At 43.0% G+C, this 24,816-nt stretch overlaps 1 protein-coding gene across 9 annotated transcripts in view; it reads right to left on the reverse strand.

The window, feature by feature from the left end:
- LOC130285070 (aldehyde oxidase-like) overlaps nucleotides 1–24,816 on the reverse strand; it is a 147,906-nt gene that overhangs the window by 108,899 nt on the left and 14,191 nt on the right. For 7 of the 9 annotated variants that reach the window (XM_056536220.1, XM_056536217.1, XM_056536221.1 and 4 more), the window contains 3 exons: nucleotides 24,599–24,695; nucleotides 23,787–23,895; nucleotides 14,284–14,410 (listed from right to left, as the gene is read on the reverse strand). In XM_056536220.1, coding sequence (XP_056392195.1) covers nucleotides 14,284–14,410; nucleotides 23,787–23,895; nucleotides 24,599–24,695 — 333 coding nt within the window. Of the gene's footprint in view, nucleotides 1–14,283; nucleotides 14,411–15,843; nucleotides 15,981–23,786; nucleotides 23,896–24,598; nucleotides 24,696–24,816 lie in introns of those variants that run through there. The other 2 variants (XM_056536224.1, XM_056536223.1) reach the window with 2 other exon arrangements.

A 24,816-nucleotide genomic window follows, 5' to 3' on the forward strand; every position in this document is an offset into this window, starting at 1 on the left:
CCTGCATGGCACACATGTTCAATCTCTTTGTCAAGAGGTTCCTAAAGTGTTCCCCCCCATCTTCAAGACATCCTAACAATGGGAAGGAAACTTTGCATGCACTTCAGCCACATGTACACCGCAACGCACACAATCCTTGAGCTGCAGCGTCAGAATGGCATCCCACAACATAATCTGATATGCAACGTTTCCACCCTGCATATGTTGGACCGACTATACGAACAGAGAAAAGCTCCCCTGTGTAACTTCAATGTCAACCAGTGGCAGCTCATACGTGACACCTGCCGTTTGCTCAGGCCCTTCACACCCACATGAGCCCCGTGGAGGCTGAACTGGAGGAGGAGGGTGACAGTGGAGCACAGGCAAGGTTTTGTGAAATGAGTGGTTTTTATAGTAAGGAGCAGGAGCAGCCTGTAGAGCTACAGGGTGATGAGGAAGACGAGACAGAGGACCCAGACCGTGGCAGTATGCAGTGGAGATGGAGGCAGGTAGTCCCTCCGAGTCACTTGCACAAATGGCACGATGCATACTCACATGCTTGTGTAGTGACTGCCGAATTGTCACCATTTGGCAACAAGATGACTTCTGGCTCTCCACCTTGGATCTTTGCTACCAGCACAAAATGGGGGCCTTTTTTACACAAACTGACTTACTACAGAAACATCCTACGAAGTCAGTTAGCCGATGCCTATATGCGCCATCGTCCATCCTCTCGCAGGTATGACTCGAAGGGGCCCCTGTGCTCACCTTCCACTGCTATGGCTGCTGGGGAGGGGTGGGGTGGCAGGAGCAGTACCAGCTCCATCAGAAGCAGCCTGAGTCTACAGTAGCTGATGAGTGGCTTTCTTCACCCGCATAGTGAAGCAACTCATCAGCAGCAGGTAGACCTGGAACAGGACCTGAACCAGGAGGTGGTGACATACCATCTTGACTTGATCCTGCCAACACACTTTACAGATCCGCTGTACTTCTGGGCAGACAAACTTGATTTGTGGCCGCAACTAGCAGAGTTTGCCCTGCAATAGCGGTCCTGCCTGGCCAGTAGTTTGCCATCAGAGCGGGTGTTTAGTGTGTCGGAGGCCATAGTAACCCCAAGAAGAACTCGTCTGTCCACCAAAAATGTGGAGAGACTGACCTTTGTCAAGATGAATCAGGCTTGGATCAGCCAGGATTTCCACCCACCAATGCCTGATGCATCAGAGTAGATTAACCATGGTGCCACACCAACACTTCTCAAATCTGGATACAGCTAAAAATATTTAAGGTGCTGCTCCCCAGTTACAGAGATTTCTCTGCATCAGACCACAAGTAAGTATTGAGGATATGCATTAGCTAAAACTTAACTTTTCTTAGGATAAAATATAAGGACCCAATTTTTTTTTTTTAAATCTAACAAAAGGAAAGGTGTGCAAAAAACACCATGTGCCACCTACACCACCAAGTATTAATGTACTGCAAAGACCTCTAAAAGGTCAAAGGGAACAACATATGCTCCACTGTAACAGGTGGGGGTAAAAACTTCCTCTGTAAGGCCCTACTCTCACACTATTAATTTCCTTCTTGGCAAGTGTTACTCACCCTAAAAAGGGTGGCCCCACACAGGAACCTCTCCCTATTTCCACCTAAAAACACTGCCATTCCCAGGGAATTAATAGGGCGAGTGTAGGGCCTTACAGGGTAAGTTTTTACCCCGACCTGCATATGTTGATCCCTTCCACCTTTTGGAGGCAAGTGCTACTCGTCCTAAAAAGGGCGGCCCCACACAGGAACCTCTCCCTATTTCCAACTAAAAACCCTGGGAAATGGCAGTGTTTTTAAGTAAAAATAGGGAGAGGTTCCTGTGTGGGGCCGCCCTTTTATGGGCGAGTAACACTTGCCAAGAAGGGAATTAATAGTGCAAGAGTAGGGCCTTACAAGAGAAGTTTTTACCCCCACCTGTTACAATGGACCATACGTTGTTCCCTTCCACCTTTTAGAGGTCTTTGCATCACATTAATACTTGGTGGTGTAGGTTGCATATTGTGTTTTTTTGTACACCTTTCCTTTTGTTAGATTTAAAAAAAAAACATTTGGATCCATATATTTTATCCCAAGAATAATATTAAAAGTTACGTTTTACATAATGCCTATCCTCAATACTTACTTGTGCACACCAACACTTTGACAATTTAGACCGTTTTCTTCTGCAAGAGTATGGCCTTACAGAGGAAGTTTTTATCCCCACCTGTTACAATGGACCATACGTTGTTCCCTTCCACCTTTTAGAGGTCTTTGCATCACATTAATACTTGGTGGTGTAGGTTGCACATTGTGTTTTTTGTACACCTTTGCTTTTGTTAGATTTAAAAAAAAACAAAAAACATTTGGGTCCATATATTTTATCCCAAGAATAATATTAAAAGTTAAGTTTTACGTAATGCCTATCCTCAATACTTACTTGTGCACACCAACACTTCAGACCGTTTTCTTCTGCCTACCTGCCTCAGCTACTATTCTGATCCTGCCACCCGCCTGATGCCACACATCTTAGGCCAAGTGATCCTTCTTTCACCCACCTTCCTCACCTGGTACTAGTATTGCCACCCACTGCCCAACTCTGTCACCGGTCACTTTCCAGACTCCTGATGCTGATGATGCCACCTCCATGCTGTATCATTCTACCACCATATGTTCTTTTCATGCTGATGCCACCTCCAGGCTGTGTCATTTTGCCACCATATGTTCGGCAATGGGAAAAACCCGCTTCAGAAGTTGAATCCTCCTTCTTCAGATTAGCATGTGCATAAGGTGTTATATACAGTCTTATATAATGACAAAAATGGCGCCATTAGTGAGTGAGTGGGATTCTAGGGTCACTCACAGACACTCCCATCCATAGCATAAAACGTTCAATATCAGTAAAAACATATAGTGATCTATGAATTCATTCACATTTTATAAACTTCAATCAACAAGTATAAATCATAAATTAGCCAGTTAAGGACCCAGGGCACCCTGGTACTTAAGGACCCATGGCGTATCTGTACGCCCGTGGGAATTTCAGTCCCAGCCATGCGCCAGGTAGGGACCGGACCGGTGTGACTGCAAATGCCCAGAGGGGTCATCAGACGTAGGGTTTGCGGGGGGCCAGGTCGGCGATCGCCGAAATCGCTGGTGAATTCATACCGGCGATTTGCGGCGATTCCAGGTCATACGGGTCTCCGGTGACCCGGAAAATAAGAGGGATCTGGGTTGTCCAAGACACCCATGATCATCCTGAAGGGATAGGAGTGAGGTGTCAGGGGTGCCACCCCTCCTATCCTTTCTATTGGTCGATAAGTAGCGATGACCAATAGCAGATCGGGGGGCGGGGGAGTGACTTTTGGTACCCCCGTTGTGCCCACCCACAATAGGCTGGGCAGAACGGGGAAACCGAAGTCCACTTACCCATTAGCGGAGGCGGAGACAACGATCGGCGGCGGTGATAGGCGGCAGCAGAGGACGGCGATGTGACTCCCTGGATACTACGGAAGCCAGTGAGTTGCCTAGCAACATCTGGAGGGCTACAGTTTGGAGACCACTATACAGTGGTCTCTAAATTGTAGCCCTCCAGATGTTGCAAAACTACAACTCCCAGCATGCCCAGACAGCTGTTTGCTGTTTGGACATGCTGGGATTTGTAGTTTTGCAACATCTGGAGGGCCACAGTTTGGAGATCACTGTGCAGTGGTCTGTAAAATGTAGCCCTCCAGATGTTGCAAAACTGCTAATTTCAGCATGCCCAAACAGCAAACAGCTGTCTCGGCATGCTGGGAGTTGTAGTTGCGTACCTCCAGCCGTTGTATAACTACATCTTCCAGCATGCCCTTCGGCTATCAGTACATGCTGGGAGTTGTAGTTTTGCAACAGCTGGAGGCATACTGAGTTGGAAAATACTGAGTTAGGTAACAGAACCTAACTGAAGGTTTTCCAACCAGTGTGCCTCCAGCTGTTGCAAAAGTACAACTCCCAGCATGCACTCTCTGTCAGGTTCCCCCCCCCCCCATGTGAATGTACAGGGTACATTCACACGGGCGGGTTTACAGTAAGTTTCCTGTTTGAAGTTTGAGCTGCAGCACATTTTTCGCCGCAGCGCAAACTCCTAGCGGGAAACTCATCGTAAACCCGCCAGTGCGAATGTACCCTAAAAACACTACACTAACACTTAATAAAGGCTAAAACACTAAATATACACCTCCTTACACTGTCCCCCCAATAAAAATGAAAACCATATCATACTGCAGTGTTTCCAAAACGGAGCCTCCAACTGTTGCAAAATAACAACTCCCAGCATTTCCGTACAGACACTGACTGTCCAGGCATGCTGGGAGTTTAGCCACAGCTGGAGGCACCCTGTTTGGGAATCACTGGCGTAGAATACCCCTATGTCCACCCCTATGCAATCCCTAATTTAGTCCTCAAATGCGCATGGCGCTCTGTCACTTCAGAGCCCTGTCATATTTCAAGGAAACAGTTTAGGGCCACATTTGTGGTATTTGCATACTCGGGGAGAAATTGCACTACATATTTTGGGGGTCTTTTTCTCTTTTTACCCCTTTGAAAAGGAAAGGTTGGGGGCTAGCGTAAAAAAATAAAACATTTTACACTAACATGCTGTTGATGCCCCATACTTTTTATTTTCACAAGCGGTAAAAGGAAAAAAAGGAAAAGAGTACGTAAATACCCCATATGTGGGCGTAAATGGCTCTGCGGGCGCACAGCAAGGCTCAGGAGTGAGAGCGCACTAAATTAGTGATTTACACAGGGGTGGCTGATTTTACAGCGGTTCTGACATAAACGCTAAAAAATAAATACCCACATGTGACCCCATTTTGGAAACTACACTTCTCACAGAATGTAACAAGGGGTATAGCGAGCCTTAACACACCACAGGTGTTTGACGAATTTTCATTAAAGTTTGAAGGGAAAATTAAAAAAAAAAAATTTTCACTAAAATGCTAGTGTTACCCTACATTTTTCATTTTCACAAGGGAAAATAGGAAAAAAGCCCTCCAAAATTTGTAACCCCATTTCGTCTGAGTAAGAACATACCCCATATGTGGATGTAAAGTGTTCTGCAGGCGCACTACAATGCTCAGAAGAGAAGGAGCGCCATTGGGCTTTTGAAGAGAACATTTGTCCGGAATTAAAGGCTACGTGTGTTTACAAAGCCCCCATAATGCCAGAACAATGGACCCCCCCCCCCACATGTGACCCCATTTTAGAAACTAAACCCCTCATTTATGGGGTATTTCTAATAAGAAGGCCCTCCAAATCCACTTAAAAACTGAACTGGTCCCTGAAAAATTTCGATTTTGAAAGTTTTGTGAAAAGTTGGAAAATTGCTGCTATACTTTGAAGCCCTCTGATGTCTTCCAAAAGTAAAACATGTCAACTTCATGATGCAAACATAAAGTAGACATATTGTATATGTTAATCAATATATAATTTATTTGGAATATTGATTTTCCTTATAAGCAGAGAGCTTCAAAGTAAAAAAAAATGCACAATTTTGGAATTTTTGATGATGCAAGTATCGACAAAATTTTATCACTTACATAAAGTAGAATCAGAATGAAAAGTCAGAATGAAAAGTAAAAGCATCCCAGAGTTATTAATGCTTAAAGTGTCAGATGTGCAAAAAATGGCCAGGTCCTACAGTGAAAATTGGCTGGGGTTAAAATAGAATAAAATCAGGAGAAGAACTCTGGATCCGGTAACAGAGCGTTCGTGGAACACAGCGCGACCCGGCAGTACAAGTCAGAGAGAGGCTGACATGATGTAAACAGAGAGTAATCTGTTGGTGATGTGGAGCGCTGCTGCTTGCGTGTACAGAACATCGCTAAGGTGAGCTGGGATGCGTTGCTATGTCGGGGGTCACGTGCTCGTGTCCAGATCAATAGCAAGCGGGAGGGCGTGTCTTGGTTCATATCAATGAATGGATGGCTGGTATCGTACTGCCTACTGTGTGTGTAGCAGGGGTAGATGACATTTGGGACATTATTCGGAACACGGTTTACTGAAGGGCTATGGGGAAAAGAATAGATGTGTGAAAGTATATTGGATATATAGGTATTGAAAATGGAGGGACAGGATAAAGGGAACACATACGGCTGCAGGACTTATATTGTGCCAATGTATAAAGGCATATGAAAGATGGTGGTCATAATACAGCAGGAATACAATGATATCACGGAGGTGTTATAAAGGAATAAAATAAATAATCAAATAATGTGGTTATATAGGGGCATACAGAGGAATACAGTATTATGGTTATAGTGGGAGCATACATTAAACGCATAAAATTATGGTGAAAAAATGCAATAAGGTCATAATGGGGCGAGGAACATTAACAACCAAAATTACTTATTGCAGAAATTGACATGACTGCTGGTATGATTTGTTACATGAACTGATGCATTGTATAAATAAATATATATAGAGGAAGTGATTGGCCTGACATGTAAGTGGCAAATAATATGTATTGCATTATACATTATGATTGGCCTAACATGTAAGTGGCAAATAATATGTGTTGCATTATACATTTTCAAAGTATTCCTTCAAGCCAGTGGGAACTAATGTTTTGAGTTTGTGAATACAGAAATTCTCACATCTTTGTAGTGTCCCAAAACGTTGATTCCTGGTTTTTGGAATATGCTCAATGGGTGTTACTTTGAAATCAGAGAATTTGCATTCATGGCTGATCGCAGCATGGCGAGAAACACTGCAAGTTGAATCCTAGACCCACCCCCACTTAAAACAGGACTCAAAACTAAATTTACTTATTACCCCACACACCACCCAGGGAGCTTCCCAGAAACGTTTTCAGAAAGGGTTTCCCAAGATTTTGAAACTTTGTGTACACAGAAAAGTACACACATTCAAAACCGACCAACATTGCAGAAAAAAGCCATTCAAGATCTAGCTAATGACACACAAATTGTCATTAAGTCTGCCGATAAAGGGGGGGTGGGGGGATTGGATCGTGATCCTGGACCGAGTCGACTATATTACGGAAGCATTGAGGCTACTCTCCGATACTAAATTCTATAAAACCCTATCCTACAACCCCACTAAAAAATACCAAACAGAGCTCCTTACTCCGCTGGAAAAGAGCCACTCAGAATGAGTCCTAACAAAACAAAAATTCAAATACATATCTGTGACAGAACTCGACACACCTCTATTCTACTATCTACCCAAAATAATATATAAAAATCACCAATAAACCTCCAGGGAGACCCATCAGATCTGGAATTAATTCAATCACCTGCAATCTATCCCAGTACATCGACATTCTTCTGCAAAAATACGTAACCAACTTACCCTCATATACCAAAGACACACCAGATTTCATCAATTCCATTCTCCACATACCCTGGGGGATAATTACTGTTTCTCAACCATGGATGTAAGCTCATTGTACACAATCATTGACCACGATCTCAGCATAAAAGCAATATCACACTGTTACGTTATGCGCTCCGGCCGCACACGCTTGCCGTGAGCGCATGGTCCCCTTACCTGCTGTAGCCCCAGTCCGTCACTCTCCAAGTGTTTCTCCTGCCTCCGCCTCTACTTCTCAGCTCCAACGCACGTGTCCCCGTCCCCTAGGGCACGCGCGCCGGAGCTTTAAGATTTAGGGCCAGTACACTCATGTGTAATCCACCTGTGGCTCATTTCTCCACCCTCCTCAGTTTCCTGCCGGATCTTTGTTGCCTTGAGCCTGAGAGAAAGCATTCCTGTTATTGCCTTGCCATGTATCTGATCTCTTGCTTTGTGACTCGACCTTGCTCCTCTGCCGCCTGCCTACTGACCTCCTGCTACGTTTAGACTACGCTACTGTGCTGCCTGCCTTGACCTTCTGCTATCTAGAGTATGAGCTGCCTTATCCCTCCTGTGCCTCGCATCTCCTCAGCCGCCTGTGTGGTCGAGCCGTACCAGGGGTAGCGACCTGGGTGTCGCATGCAGCAGCAAGTCCATCCCGCTTTGCGGAGGGCTCCGGTGAAAACCAGCGGCACCATAGACTCCGCTCCCTGGTACGGTCCGAGTCATCTGCCATACAGGTCCAGCGGATCCACATCCACCGGGGTTCCTGTCTTTAGAAACGTTAGTGTTATACACACTTTCTAGAAGAAGATCCCCTGATGCCACCCGCTCAGTGCAATTTCATACTTGAAGCAATACATTTTATACTTAAACACAACTACTTCAAATTCAATGGCCAGATGTACATCCAGCAACGCGGAACCGCCTTTATGGGCCTTTATGAACACCTGTACATCTACTCCAACCCACTGTTCCACCATTGTGTAACGTATAGGAGGTATACAGATGATATATTAATCATATGGAATGGGAATGAAGTGTTTTGTGGACACTATCAACCATAACACCTGCTACCGCTGATACTAATGCAGAATTTCTAGATCTAGTAGTATTCCATAACTCCAACCATGAAATTAATACCAGAACATTCTTTAAAACCGTCGACAGCAACAGCTACCAGGACTTCAAAAGCCCCCACTATAACAAATGGTTAATTAACGTTCTATTTGGTCAGTTCAAAAGGATACGTAGAAATTGTACACAACAGGAAGATTTCCAGAACCAGAGCCAAATTCTAAAAAACAGATTTCTGGCTAAGGGATACCCAAAACCACTCATCCAAAGTAGCTTTCAGAAAGCCAACAATCTGGACCAAAAAAGCTGTTTACTACCCAAACCGGTTACAACTGACCATGTGAAAGAACCTCCATGAAACTTCATTACTACATACACCTCTGACAATAAAGCTATCAGAGCCATTTTCCAAAAACACTGGGAAAGCCTCCATTTGGTATCCTTCATACTAAACCTCTAATCACTTTCAGAAAGGGTCAATCTTAAAAAAATAATTTAGCCCCCAGCAGTCTTAACCCTCTAACAACCACCAATACAAAAACCTTTCTCCCCCACCAGTGATCGGAAGTTTCAAATGCAGCAGTACACAATGTAACTGCTGCTTATCCATCTCCCATGGCTGCAAAGAATTTAAGTGCAATATATCGCGGGGAAACATTCCAAATTAAATCCTTCCTTAATTGTGGCACAGACTTTGTGATATATTTACTAGAATGCACCTGCGGACTTCACTATATAGACTGCACCATTCAACACCTCCGGTGCAGGTTAAATAAACATAGAGCAAATGTGCTCAAAAGATTCAACTTGCACAGTGTTTCTCACCATGCCGTTATCAGCCACGAATGCAAATTCTCCGATTTCAAAGTGACACCCATTGAGCATATTCCAAAAAACCACAAATCAATGTTTTGGGACATTACAAAGACGTGAGAATTTCTGGATTCGCAAACTCAAAACATTACTTCCCACTGGCTTGAATGAATACATTGAAAATGTATAATGCAACACATATTATTTGCCACTTACATGTCAGACCAATCATAATGTATAATGCAACACATATTATTTGCCACTTACATGTCAGACCAATCATAATGTATAATGCGACACATATTATTTGCCACTTACATGTCAGACCAATCATAATGTATAATGCAATACATATTATTTGCCACTTACATGTCAGGCCAATCACTTCCTCTATATATATTTCTTTATATAATGCATCAGTTCATGTAACAAATCATACCAGCAGTCATGTCAATTTCTGCAATATGTAATTTTGGTTGTTAATTTTCCTCTCCACATTATTTTATTATTTTATTCCTTTATAACACACCGTAATATCATTGTATTCCTGCTGTATTATGACCACAATCTTTCCTATGCCTTTATACATTGGTACAGCATACGTCCTGCAGCCGTATGTGTTTCCTTTATCTTGTCCCTCCAATCTCAATACCTTTATATCCAATATACTTCCACACTCCACACCTCTATTCTTTTCCCCATAGCCCTTCAGTAAGCTGTGTTCCCCATAATATCCCACATGTCACCTTCCCCTGCTACACACACAGTAGGCAGTACGATAACAGCCGTCCATTCATTGATACAAACTAAGACACGCCCTCCTGCTTGCTGTTGGTCTGGACGCGAGCACCTGACCCTGGACATAGCAACGCGTCCTAGCTCACCCTAGCAATGTTCTGTACACGCAAGCAGCAGCGCTCCACATCACCAACAGATTACTCTCTGTTTATGTTTACATCATTTCAGACTCTATCTGACTTGTACTGCCGGGTCGCACCGTGTCCCGCAAACGTTCTGTTACAGGATCCAGAGTTCCTCTCCTGATTTTATTCTATTTTAATGTATAATTTATACTTACTGATTGAAGTTTATAAAATGTGAATGATTTTATAGATCACTATGGCCCAGATTTATCAAACTTTGGGAGAGAAAAAAATAGAGTGATTTTCCCATAGCAACCAATCACAGCTCAGCTTTCACTTTACCAAAGCTTGTTAGCTGAGCTGTGATTAGCTGCTATGGGAAAATTCCTCTATTTTTTCTCTCACACAGTTTGATAAATATGGGCCTATATGCTGTTACTGTTATTGAATGTTTTATGCTATGGATGGGAGTGTCCGTGAGTGACCCTAGAATCCCACTCACTCACTATTGGTGCCATTTTTGTCTGTATATAAGACTGTATGCAACACCTTATGCACATGCCAATCTGAAGAAGGGGGATTCAACTTCCGAAACGCGTTATTCCCATTTTATTGTTTTATTTAAGTATCAGTAAAAATTGATGCTTCACCAATACAGCTGAACTCTGCGTTCTGTATGTGACCACCAGGGATTCAGTGCCATCCAGTGCTTTTTTCCTAATTTCTTCATTCCTCTGACGGGTTCCTGCTTAGGATACCAGCACTCGCACTGAAGGGCTGCAGATCCACGCCTCTACAGTACCCCTTACAATAGGGGTGATATGCATGCACCCAATGGGGTTAGAAGGTGAGAGACAAACCTACACTGCTTTCTAAGTTACCCGTATCCACAGAGTTACATGAGGCACCATCCTCCTGCCTTTTTTCTTTTTCTACTTTACCTCCAGGCTGTGTCATTCTGCCACCATATGTTCTCCTTTTGCTGATGCCACCTCCAGGATATGTCATTCAGCCACTATATGGCCTCCTCATGCCTCCGCCACCTCCAGGCTGTGTCATTCTGCCACTATATGGTCTCCTATTGCTGCAGCCAACTCCAGGTTGTGTCATTCTGCCACATTATGGTCTCTTCATGCTTCTGCCACCTCCAGGCTGTGTCATTGTGCCCCCATGTGGTCTCATCATGCTGCTGGCACATTAAATAAAACTTTTTATGTTAATCTATTTAAAATCTTCAATTTAAATTTAAAAAAATATCTTTTATCTTTTCAATTGTTAGGCCTTATGGTCTCCTCAGGCTGCCGCCACCTCCAGGCTGTGCCATTCTGCCACAATATGGTCTCCTCTTGCTGCCACAAACTCCAGGCTGTGTCCTTCTGCCACATTATGGTCTCCTCATGCTGCTACCACCTCCAGGCTATGTCATTGTGCCGCCATGTGGTCTCCTCATGCTGCTGGCACATTGAATAAAACTTTTTATGTTAATCTATTTAAAATCTTCAATTTAAATTAAAAAAAAGTCTCTAATCTTTTGAATTGTGAGGCCCTATGGTCTCGTCAGGCTGCTGCCACCTCCAGGCTGGGTCATTCTGCCACTCTATTTTCTCCTCATGCTGCTGACACCTCCAGGCTGTGTCATTCTGCCACATTATGGTCTCCTCATGCTGCTGCCACCTCCAGGCTGTGTTATTATGCCGCTATGCCTCATGCTGTTGGCACATTAAATTCAACTTTTAAAATGTTAATCTATTTAAAATCTTCAATACATTTTTTTAAAGATATCTTTATTTTTTTCAATTGTGAGGCCCTATGGTCTTGTCAGGCTGCTGCCACCTCTAGGCTCTGTCATTGTGCCGCCATGTGGTCTCCTAGTTATATTGGGTTTTGTGGTCATACAGTATTAGTTCAAAGTAAACGCTTCGGGCACCTGGGACATTAAACTTGTGAATCTAATCAAAATCTTCAATTAAAATTTTTTAAAAATCTCTTCAACCTTTTCAATTGTGAGTCCCTATGGTCGTCATCATATATTACCTCTAGAATTACCCCAAGAATTCAATGAAACAGGTTGGAGCGATAACAATGAACCATAACTGATTAAATGAAACATTCACAGTTTCACAGTTGGGGGGGGGGGGCACTGAGAGGCAGAGTCTGAGGCAGGGTCTGGAACAGGTGGTAGCTCACCTTGCAGCGGACCGCCAGCTCGATTTTAAGATAAAAGTACAAGCTTTTTCACTGAAGCAACTTATAGCAGTATGCGCTCACTTATCCAATGGCACAGAAGCTGAATGTGCTTCTGTCCAAGTTGCTGGGGCTACAGTCCCTCCCTTTTGAAGTGGACACTCAGTTATGAGCATGGAGGTGGGCTGAGAGACAGGGGCTGGGATAGGCGGTAGCTGGCCTCGCGGCGGACCACCACTTCAATTTTAAGATACAAGTATGAGCTTTTTCACTGCATCAACTTATACACTGCATCAATAATACACTATTGGAGCTGGAATTACCACGGCTGCTGGCACCAGACTTGCCCTCCAATAGGTCCTCAGTAGAGATAAGTGAATCAAATAGGACAAATCAAATTTTTAAAAAATTCACACCTCTCTAGTTGTCATTATATATTACCTCTGGAAGTACCAGAAGAATCCAAAGGAACAGGTTGGAGAGATAACAAAGAACAATAACTGATTAAATTAAATATTTGCAGTTTCAATGTCAGGGTGGCGGGGTGGTGCTGAGAGGTGGGGGCTGGAACAGGTGCTTGCTTGCCTCGTGGCAGACAGCTTGCTCGATCCTCACCAGAATAGATCGTCAAAGAAGGATTTGAAAAAATTACAAAAAAAATGTGATTTAATTAAAATTAAATTAAGAAATCTTGTTAATCACTTCAAGGTCTCCCGACCCTGCTGCCACATCCAGACGCTCTGCGTCAGTGATTCTATTAGCAACACCTGTAATCTGCATGTCATACTGATAAACAGTATTATTTCACTGACCCAGCACACTCTCTATGCGTGTTACGGCAAGGCAAAGTCAACACCCCTATTGAGGCTCTCTGTAGCCTGGAAATAGACGTTTTTAATAGCGATTTGGAGCTCTGGTCCTAGCTCTGCCCATGCCCCAAGGACCTAATTTACATAAAAAGAAAAACTTTGATAACTGCGCAACGGCTGGGCCATTCAGGACATTGTAAGTATCATTTTGATCAGTATCACCCGCACTACAAGCCTGTATGACAGGTAAGTGCGGGTGATACTGATAACAGATTTCCTTTAACAGTGCTTTCCAAAGGCAGTTTTGTAAGCCAGGTCTGACCTAGCTTAGGTTTGCAACTTTTTGGATGGGTTTGCAACATTTTGTGCCACATGCAAAGTTAAAAATTTAAATGCCTTAAGAAAGTGAGTCCCCCCACAGTGTCCAAACCCTAAGGCAGCAAATCTGCCCTAAATCATGATGCTCCCTCAAACATACTGCACAGTTAAGATGAGATTTTGGTCAAGATGTGCAGTTTTTTTTCTCCTACCACATTTGTGCTAAAAAGTTCCACATTTGTTTCATCTCTCCATAGAACATTTTCTCAGTCAGAATCATTGTGATACATCTAGTTGGTCACTGACAAAAGTGAGATGGCACGCATTGTTTTTTTTGTTCCATCTTCCAATGAAGAGTCATCGGTCACTCTTTTGCTGTCATCCTTGGTTTCCTTCTGGGAGAGATAGTAACAAGTACCTATTGTAGGAAGAATAACTACAGTCCCAATTTATTGTTCCATTAGCAGAAAATTTGCATGAATACTTTTGTAACCTTTTTAGCTTCATGCATTTTATATCATCTTCTGAGTTCTTCTGTATTCACCAAGGCATGATTAACTTACCAATAGCCACGCTTCCATTTCTATTCTCATTTTCTTATTTGAAATACCTTTTGCCAATCAGTTGCTAACACAGAGGTTCACTTACTTTTTCTCCTTGCACTCTAGATGTTTACTCCGTGTGCTTAATAAATGAAGTGAACAGTACAGATATTTGTGCGTTGTTAGATTAGTTGGACTGTGATTGTCTATAATTGTGATTTCTTTCATAATGATCAGACCCCATTTTATAAATAATGAAAAAAAAACACATACTTTTATAGGGGTCCCTTATTATTTCTTTTTATGGTCAGTTATGTTTACAGAACATACCTCCAAGAGCTTCATATATCTGTTCCATTGTTGGTTCTGGATGATTTCTTAGCAAAGAATACATGGACATCACCATTCCAGGACTGCAGAAACCACACTGAGAACCATGAGCTTTTGCTATTCTTTCCTGTGTTTTCAAATATATATGTTATAGACAAAAACATGTTTACCACAGCCTACTGGAAACTGTACATAAGCTCCTCTTAATGGATAAACTCCTCTTAGGGGATATGTTTCAGAACGCTGGGGTCCGACAGCTGGGACCCCCGCAATCTCCCGTACGGGGCCCTGGCTCTCCAGCCAAATAGCATGTGTCCATCACCGCACAAAGCGGCGGCCGACATGCATCTCTATGGCAGAGCAAAAGATTGCCAACTGCAGTACTCCGGCTCTCCCATAGAGTTGTATTGAGGGGACGTGTCAGTTGCCCCTTTGTGCGGCGGTTTAACACGCCCACTTCCTGCGGACTCCTGGGGCCCCGTACGGGAGATTGCGGGGCGTAGCAGAGGTCGGACCCCTGCGTTCTGACACTTATCCCCTAGGGATACATTTTAATTTACCACAATACTCCTTTAACATAATACTGGAGCTCTACTCTACTCTTTTTCATTGGCTGAACAGAGAGTCACTAAGGAGAGGATATGGGGATAGCAGTTATGTATATGTTTCCCCCAGAAACTCAGCTCTTTGGGTGGTCATACTCATTTCTATACACTTTGAACACTAGGTGGCACCATACTATGTAAGATGTAACTATTTACCAGTTCATTTTTATCAGCATGTAAATAGAAGACCGTGTTAGTTATTATGTTAGTTATTATCTATACAATTATTATGTTTATTGATGGTACAACCTTTTTAAAGCTTTCTTAAATATATGTTACTATGCATTATTGGGGGAGATTTATCAAAACCTGTGCAGAAGAATAGTGATGCAGTTGCCCATGGTAACCAATCAGATTGTATAAAACAACACACATATAGCTAAAATTTCACCTTTATTAGATGTCATTAAAACCCAAAAGTGTCAAAATAATCAACAATTACTATAATTAAAAGACAATATATCAAGAATAACCCTAAGTATAATAAATCTCTTGATACACTTCTAACCCTCCCTTCCTAACACGTTTCCCTGTGTATCAAATACAATGATACGGTTCATCAGGGGATTACAGGTAGGGTAAAAGACAAGTAAGGGAAATACACATTAATAAATACAGATAATTTTCAGACAGATGTTAATACATATAAAGCAGCATGAATAATGTTAGTGCAGTTAGTGCTTCAGTTCTAATAGATCAAACATGTAGATTAAGCAAATAGCTTGAAGTCTCTCATTTGCAGATATTAAATATAGACCTAAACAGGAAAAAAAGAGAGAGACAACAAAAATAGGACATGCCACACACAAACAAAAAGACAAATGTAAGTAACAATAATCAAACCATAGGTATTAAATATATTAAATTAAACATACAGAAACAAGCACATGGAGTGAAAAATGGACATACACTCACATTTAGGCCAAATAGTGTCCAGAAAGATCTTAGAGTTTACCTTCAGTAATTAGTGGTTTGGTAAGAAGAGATGATGGAGAGAGGAATAGATATACCAGATGATGACCCATAAATTGAGCACAGTGATCAGCACAAGACGTATTTCATAGTCCATAAATCCAAAAATGGAAATAGAGACTAGACAGAAAAAAATAGATAATATAATTATACATGACCACCGACACATTATGCTAAGCCCCCTCCTCTTCATTTAGTTTATCATACCTCTATAGAAGGTCTCCAGATATCATTTATACCCCCCATGCATCTACCATCTCAAGATAAATCAATCACCTTCCAAATTCGATTCTATGAAAGACAAATATCTATATATATATATATATATATATATATATATATATACATACACACACAGGTATTCAAAATCCTGGAGTTATTCCTAAAAACACTATATTACAGAAGGTAAAAAGATAATATATACCTCATATTCCAGGATATTACTGGTTCTGTTGCTGATAGACAAATCTACTCATTAGGAGGAGACTATAAATATATCCCCTGCAATCAACAATAAGATGTCAACTCTCTCATGTTACCAGTCTCCTATATATTAATGATCCATATAAAAAAATACCTTTGTCTTTCCTCTGAAGCTATAAATTCAGATATAACTGTACGTATACGCAGCTCACTAGTACAAAGATATTCACAATAGCTGCTTTCGTTTTCATTCCAGGGCAAAATTCTAAACAGAGAAAAATATATAAATGGAGATGACACAACCATCTCTCCCATTGTAAGCACGCAAACAATAGCACATGCCAGCTCACATATGTGGATGAAACTCTTACCCCCATGTCTGTGTCCATAAAGATATCCAGAAATGCAGCTGCCGATCCACGCGGTAGATTGCTAATAACCCATCTCACTCTCCCTTAAGGCCCCGTTCAAACTGAGTAATTCGAGAGGAATTTACTCAGTAATTCCTCTTGAGTTCTCCGCTTCAAACTAATTCACATCTCCTCTGCCCATTGACTTTAATGTTTTTTCCGCTATCCTGTTCACACTGCGGAAATTCTGCTAGCGGAATTCCGTCGCTGAATTCCGTTCCACTTGAAGAATGAGCATGTTCATTCTTCAAGCGGAATCCGCTAGCAGAAATCAATAGAAGTCAATGGTGAAAGAAAATTCCACCCAACATCGTTTTTGAGCAGAATTCGCACGGAAATGGCTGAAAAAGCCTTCACTTCTTTCTCCCCCCATTTCCATGCGCAATTCCGCGCAAATTACGCACGAAAATAAAATAATTTTTTCCGCCCATAAATTTTTCGGCGAGAATTACTCTTGATTTACTCAGTGTGAACATACCCTAAGTATCCCTCACATCACTTCGAATTGCTCTCAGCTGGGAACGTCAAATGCGTCACTTCCGGCTGCAGTGCGATGACGTGTCCCATATAATGTGAGTGTGAAAACATCACATGATCTCGTATTGCCGCTTTATCTCCTAGGGCAGGAAGCGGTGGTAACCAACCTGGCAGATGCAGAATACTGACTGCATCCGCCCTTCCTATACCTCACTCTAACAAACCAAGCACATATTTGGTCACCATAGAGACCCGTCTCAGTGATAAAGAGAAAACATGAGGAGAGAAAGAAAAATAGAAATAAAGAAATGTAGGAAATACCGGGGAATTCACAGATCAGGATAAATACACGCATATATACAAACAAATAAATAACTAATCAAGGGTAATATAGAAAACAGATACTGTATTTATTGGGGTATACCACGCACCGGCCCATAACACGCACCCTAATTTTACCAAGGATATTTGGGTAAAAAAAGTTTTTTACCCAAATATCCATGGTAAAATGAGGGTGCGTGTGTGCGCGTGTATACCCCGATACACCCCCAGGAAAGGCAGGGGGAGAGAGGCCGTCGCTGCCCGCTTCTCTCCCCCTGCCTTTCCTGGGGTCTAGAGCCCTGCTGCCCTTCTCACCCCCTGGCTATCGGCGCCGCTGCCCATTCTGTCCCCCTGACTATCGGTGCCGGCGCCGATAGCCAGGGGGAGAGAAGGGGCAGCGGCACCCATTGCCGGCGCCGCTACCCCCGTTGCCTCCCCCCATCCCCGGTGGCATAATTACCTGGGTCGGGTCCGCGCTGCTGCAGGCCTCCGGCGCGCGTCCCCTGCGTCGTTGCTATGCGCGGCGCATGACCCGACCCAGGTAATTATGCCACCGGGGATGGGGGGAGGCAATGGGGCAGCGGCGCCGGCAATGGGTGCCGCTGCCCTTTCTCTCACCCTGGCTGTCGGCGCCGCTTCTCTCCCCCTGGCTATCGGCGCCGGAAATGGGGCGCTGGTACCGATAGTCAGGGGGACAGAACAGGCAGCGGCGCCGATAGCCAGGGGGAGAGAAGGGCCGGCAGCAGGGCTCTAGACCCCAGGAAAGGCAGGGGGAGAGAAGCGGGCAGTAACGGCCTCTCTCCCCCTGCCTTTCCTGGGGGTGTATCGGCGTATAACACGCACATAGACTTTAGGCTAAAAATTTTAGCCTAAAAAGTGCGTGTTATACGCCGATAAATACGGTACTTATGAAAATATGTGTCAATGGGACATCATATATGTAAAATGACCTATAACACTTGCTCATCCGATCCGATAATAATGGGGTTTTCTCGCATTCATAATAATATTAGGGTCAATGAAAAATATCACATCAGACATCGTGGTTTTAATTACCACGATGAGTGATGTTTTTTTTTTATTGAAAAAAAGGACTCAAGTAGGCAAAAAAACAGCAGATGATTGATGGTACAATAGAGGAAAAGCGCTAAAAAATGCTCAAAAACATGGGGGCTGACTCGGGGGGGAGAAAATACTAATAAGGGAATAAGGGCTGATTTAAATAAAGCAACCATAAGTGAGGCATTCATTTAGACCTAATGGTGCTACCGAACGCATCCTAAAGATCCATTCTGTTTCTTTCTCTAGAATGCAGCTATCCCAATCACCCCCCTAGGGGATTTATGAATCACCTCTATTCCACAAAATAGAATACATTTACTGTCTCCTCTATGTCTTTCCCAAATGTGTTGACACCGGTGTGTCCCTCTGATTCTGTATGTCACAGATATGCTCTCTAACTTGTTTCTTAAGGGCCATCTTTGTTTTCCCCACATATTGGAGGGTACAGATGCATGTGGCCAACTTTAAAACACCCTCTGTCTCACAATTTACAAAATCAGGGATCTTCTATTTCCTACCCGTGACAGTACTTGAGAAGGTCTTAGTTTGTTGAATGTTCGGACAGGCCCTACATCTGCCGCAATGAAACATCCCTATGGGTTTTCTATCTAGCCAGGTGCCCTCTCGTTTTGGGCCTTGAAAATGACCACAAATATAGAGAGATTACATTATCTCTACTAAGAGATCGTGAATCTTACAGAGTGATTTTAAAAGATCCTTTTATGGAATTTAAGGATAAATTAGAACGACTGTTAATTTGGGGTCTTGACCACAAAATTATTTCTCACCAAGAATATAAATTTATGTATCCTGTCCATCCCCAGATTCCCACCTTTTATGCACTCCCCAAAGTGCATAAAGGGGTATCCCCTTTAAAAGGGGCACTGCATCGTATCGGGAGTTGATTCGATTAAAAAAAATCTGGCCATATATTTAGATCAGGTGCTTAGGGAATATGTCTCCTCCTTATCGTCCTATATACGGAATACCAGTGATCTTCTGCAGAATGGTATTCAACTTGATAGTGGTATGCTCCTGGCATCAATAGATGTTGAGGCATTATATAGCTCTATTAGACATGAGGATAACTCAGGGCCGTTTCATATATTCTCCAGATGAGGGGAATACAGTTCCGGACACACAAAGTCATCCAACTACGTTTTCTATTGACCCACAATTATTTTATTTTTGACTACAGGACTACCACCAGGTCAGGGGGACTGCAATGGGGAGCCCAGTGGATCCCACAAATGCAAATTTAACCCTGGGCTAGTGGGAGAGGGCCATTGATTTTTGGGGAGGAGGAAAGTAGTTGGAACTCCCATATTATTTTTTGGGGCAGATACATAGATGTCGTGTTCGTTTTGTGGTCCAGAACTGAGTTCCTATTCAAAGAGTTTGTGGATGGCCTTAAACCAGAACACATTGGGCCTAAGATTCACATTCGAGATTAATAATAATGAATTACCGTTGTTGGATGTCCTCATCAGGAGGGTAGATTTGGGGTTCCTTGAAACTACAACCTTCAGAAAACCCACTGCAACCAATACCCTACTTAAATGGGATAGTTTTCATCCCCTACCCATTAGAAGGGGAATACCGACGGGACAATTTTTTCGTATTCGTCGAAATTGCTATTCCATGGAGGGTTTAAACAAACAAGCAAAAGATCAACGCAATAAGTTTTCGGAAAGGGGTTACCCGATGGAGACCCTTACAACTTCATATAAAAGAGCCCTGAGTTCAGAGAGAAAGACCCTTCCAACCCCTAAAAAGATTATTAAACAAGAAGAGAGTGTCAGCGTGATAGGCACTTTTGATAATCAGACAGAGAGGGTTAGGAATATACTGAGGAGACATTAGCCCATACTACTTGGAGATAAGGATCTTGTAGATCTAATACCTCCGTACTCAGCAATAATGTTCAGGAGGGGTAGGTCGATTAAAGATAGGCTGGTACATAGTCATTTTCAAGGGCCAAGACGAGAGGGCACCTGGCTAGATAGAAAACCCATAGGGATATTTCATTGCGGCAGATGTAGGGCCTGTCCCAACATACAACAAACTAAGACCTTCTCAAGTACTGTCAAGGGTAGGAAATAAAAGTTCTGTGATTTTGTAAATTGTGAGACAGAGGGTGTGGTATATTTGGCCACATGCAGCTGTACCTTCCAATATGTGGGGAAAACAATGAGGGCCCTTAAGAAACAAGTTAGAGAGCATATCTGTGACAAAGAATCGGAGGGACATTCCGGTGTCAACACATTTAGGAAAGATCCAAATCACAGAAACAAAAGTCCTTGTTGGCACTGCCACAGGAATCAATATGGATCTTGTGCACTTCGACACGGCTAATGACGGACCCCCGCTTGCTCCTGGTGCTCTTCCAGACAACAAGAGACCCAACATTTAGGAAAGACATGGAGGAGACAATAAATGTATTCTATTTTGTGCAATAGAGGTGATTCGTAAATCCCCTAGGGGAGGGGTGATTAGGATAGTTGCATTCTACAGAAAGAAACAGAATGGATCTTTAGGATGCGTTCGGTAGCACCATTAGACCTAAATGAATGCATCACTTATGGTTGCTTTATTTGAATCAGCCCTTATTCCTTATTAGTATTTTCTCCCCAGGGTCGACCCCCATGTTTTTGAGCATTTTGTTGCGCTTTCCTCTATTGTACCATCAATCATCTGCTGTTTTTGCCTACTTGAGTCCTTTTATATTTATTATAAATGTGGAAAAATCCCACTATTATCGGCTCAGATGTGCAAGCGTTATAGGTAATTTTACTTGTATGATGTCCCATTGACACATATTTTCATAATTATCTGTTTTCTATATTACCCTTGATTAGTTATTTATTTGTTTGTATATATGCGTGTATTTCTCCTGATCTGTGAATTCCCCGGTATTTCCTACATTTCTTTATTTAAATTTTTCCTTCTCTCCCCATGTTTTCTCTTTATCACTGAGACGGGTCTCTATGGTGACCAAATAGTGCTTGGTTGGTTACCGGAAGTGAGGTATAGGAAGGGCGGATGCAGTGAGTATTCTGCATCTGCCAGGTTGGTATCCACCGCTTCCTGCCCTAGGAATACGGCAATACGAGATCATGTGATGTTTCAACACTCACATGATATGGGACACGTGTTACGCCGAGCGCTCCGGGTTCCTGCTCCTCCCCGGAGCGCTCGCGGCGTTCCTCTCTCTGCAGCGCCCCGGTCAGACCCGCTGACCGGGAGCGCTGCACTGACTCTGCCGGCGGGGATGCGATTCGCATAGCGGGACGCGCCCACTCGCGAATCGCATCCCAAGTCACTCACCTGTCCCGGCCCCCGGCTGTCACGTCCTGGCGCGCGCGGCTCCGCTCCTTAGGGCGCGCGCGCGCCAGCTCTCTAAAGTTTAAAGGGCCTGTGCAACAGTGATTGGTGCCTGGCCCAATCAGTCTGATTAGCTTTCACCTGCTCCCCTGGACTTCCTTGCCGGATTTTGTTGCCCTTGTGCCAATGAAAGCCTTTCCTCGTGTGTTCCTAGCTTGTGTTCCAGACCTCCTGCCGTTGCCCCTGACTACGATCCTTGCTGCCTGCCCTGACCTTCTGCTACATCCGACCTTGCTCTTGCCTTATCCCTTGTACCACGCCTATCTCAGCAGTCAGAGAGGTTGAGCCGTTGCCGGTGGATACGACCTGGTTGCTACCGCCGCTGCAAGACCATCCCGCTTTGCGGCGGACTCTGGTGAAAACCAGTAGCAACTTAGAACCGGTCCACCGACACGGTCCACGCCAATTCCTCTCTGACACAGAGGATCCACCTCCAGCCTGCCGAATCCTAACAACACGTGATCGCACTGCAGCCGGAAGTGACGCATTTGGCGTCCCCAGCTGAGTGCAATTAGAAGTAATGTGAGGGATACTTAAGGTAGAGTGAGATGGGCTATTAGCCATCGACAACGTGGATCGGCAGCTGCATTTCTGGATATCTTTATGGATGCAGACATGGGGTAAGAATTTCATCCACATATGGGAGCTGGCATGTGCTATTGTGTGCGTGCTTACAATGGGAGAGATGGTTGTGTCATCTCCATTTATATATTTTGCTCTGTTTAGAATTTTGCCCTCCAGGATGTTGAATACCTGTGTATATATATGGATATTTGTCTTTCCTAGAATCAAATTTGGAAGGTTATTAATTTATTTTGAGATGGTAGATGCATTCCTGCTGTGGGGTATACATGATATCTGGAGACCTTCTATAAAGGTATGATAAACAAAATGAAGAGGAGGGGGCTTAGCATAATGTGTCGGTGGTCATGTATATTATCTATTTTTTCTGTCTAGTCTCTATTTCCATTTTTGCACCACTGTCATCATCTGGTATATCTATTCCTATCTCCATCATCTCTTACCAAACCACTAATTACTGAAGGTAAACTCTAAGATCTTTCTGAACACTATTTGGCCTAAATGTGAGTGTATGTCGATTTTTTCACTCCATGTACTTGTGCATGCTTCTGTATGTTTAATGTAATATATTTAATACCTATGCTTTGGTTATTGTTACTTACATTTGTCTTTTTGTTTGTGTGTGGCATGTCCTATTTTTGTTGTCTCTCTCCTTTTCCCTGTTTAGGTCTATATTTAATATCTGCAAATGAGAGACTTCAAGCAATTTGCTTAATCTACGTTTTTGATCTATGTGAAGCACTAATTGCACTCACATTATTCATGCTGCTTTATGTGTATTAATATATGTCTGAAAATCTGTAAGTATTAATGTGTATTTCCCTAACTTGTGTGTTTCCCTACCTGTAATCCCCTGATGAACCGTGTCATTGGGAAACGCGTTGGAAAGTGAGGGTTAGAAGTGTATCAGATTTATTATACTCAGGGTTATTTCTGGTATATTGTATTTTAATTATAGTAATTGTTGATTATATCGACACTTTTGGGTTTTAATGGCTAATAAATGTGAAATTTTTGCTATATGAGTTATTTTCTATGGTCAAGCTAGCTAATGTGACACGATGGTGTTGATTTTGTCAGTGATTATACAACCAATCAGATTCTTTCATTTTTTAAAGAGACCTGTGAAAATGAAATAAGCAATCTGCTTGGTTGCCATGAGCAACTTCACCACTCTTCCTCTACATAGGTTTTGATAAATCTCCCCCTTTGAATCTAAGCAAATATTGATAAAAAAGTAGACAGGTTAAAGTGTTGAATGTCTCACCTGTACTGGGTGTAATCTGTTGGTCGTGCTTCCAATCCCTTCAGCTGTGGTGACTGCTGCACCATATAGAGCACAGATGGGCAATAAACAGGCATTGGCTGAATAATGTCTAGAAGCGGTTAAAGATGTAAACAACTGAATAAGATCACATTTTATGTTATATTTGCATGACATAAGAATGTCTTTTGCACACAGTTTTTTTTAAAAGGACAACTGCAATGTAAGACACTTATCCCCTATCCACAGGATAGGGAATAAGTGTTTGATTGCGGGGGGTCTGACCGCTGGCACCCCCCGCGATCTCCTGAACGGGGCCCCAGCATTAGCGCTCAGTGAGAACGCCTAATACGCATAGCGTCGACCTAGAGAGGTCGACGGTACGCCCCCTCCCCACACAGTTCTATGGCTACATAGAGCTAGATGGAGGAGGCGTGTAGGCCTCAATATCACGCTGCAGCCGGCACGCCTCATGCATGGGAGAGCCACGGGAGAGCCGCAGGAGAACTGTGGCAGATCCGTGGCCCCGTGCAGGAGGTCCCAGAGTTCAGACCCCCGCGATCAAACACTTATCCCCTATCTGCAGATGGCCTTTAATACTACTTACCAGATAATACAGTATTGCTCTATTACCATATGATCCTGATTTACTTTCTTTAGCTGCAATGATTCTTATATGAGAAACTGTCATGTGCAAAGCAGTATTTTTCTTAATATTACCACTAGGTGTCTCCACCTTACTATATCAAGAGGAGATATGCTATATCTGTAGCTCATGAGCACTAATGTAGTTCGTACTATGGTCAACAGGATACATGATTTTCTTGGAAACAGGGTGGATTCGAGATACCATCACAGTACAGGAACCACAGCCTCCTTCTCCACATCCATATTTGGTACCTGTCAAGTTCACTGGAAAATAATTGTCAAGGAATAAACTCCATTTGGTTTTGCACAGAAAGAAATTATTGCTACTTTTTGCCAAAAGGATGTCCACATTTCATATATCACCGTACTAACTTATATCACTGTA

Source organism: Hyla sarda, chromosome 8 (genome assembly GCF_029499605.1).
Source record: "Hyla sarda isolate aHylSar1 chromosome 8, aHylSar1.hap1, whole genome shotgun sequence".
NCBI classification, from domain to species: Eukaryota; Metazoa; Chordata; class Amphibia; order Anura; family Hylidae; genus Hyla; species Hyla sarda.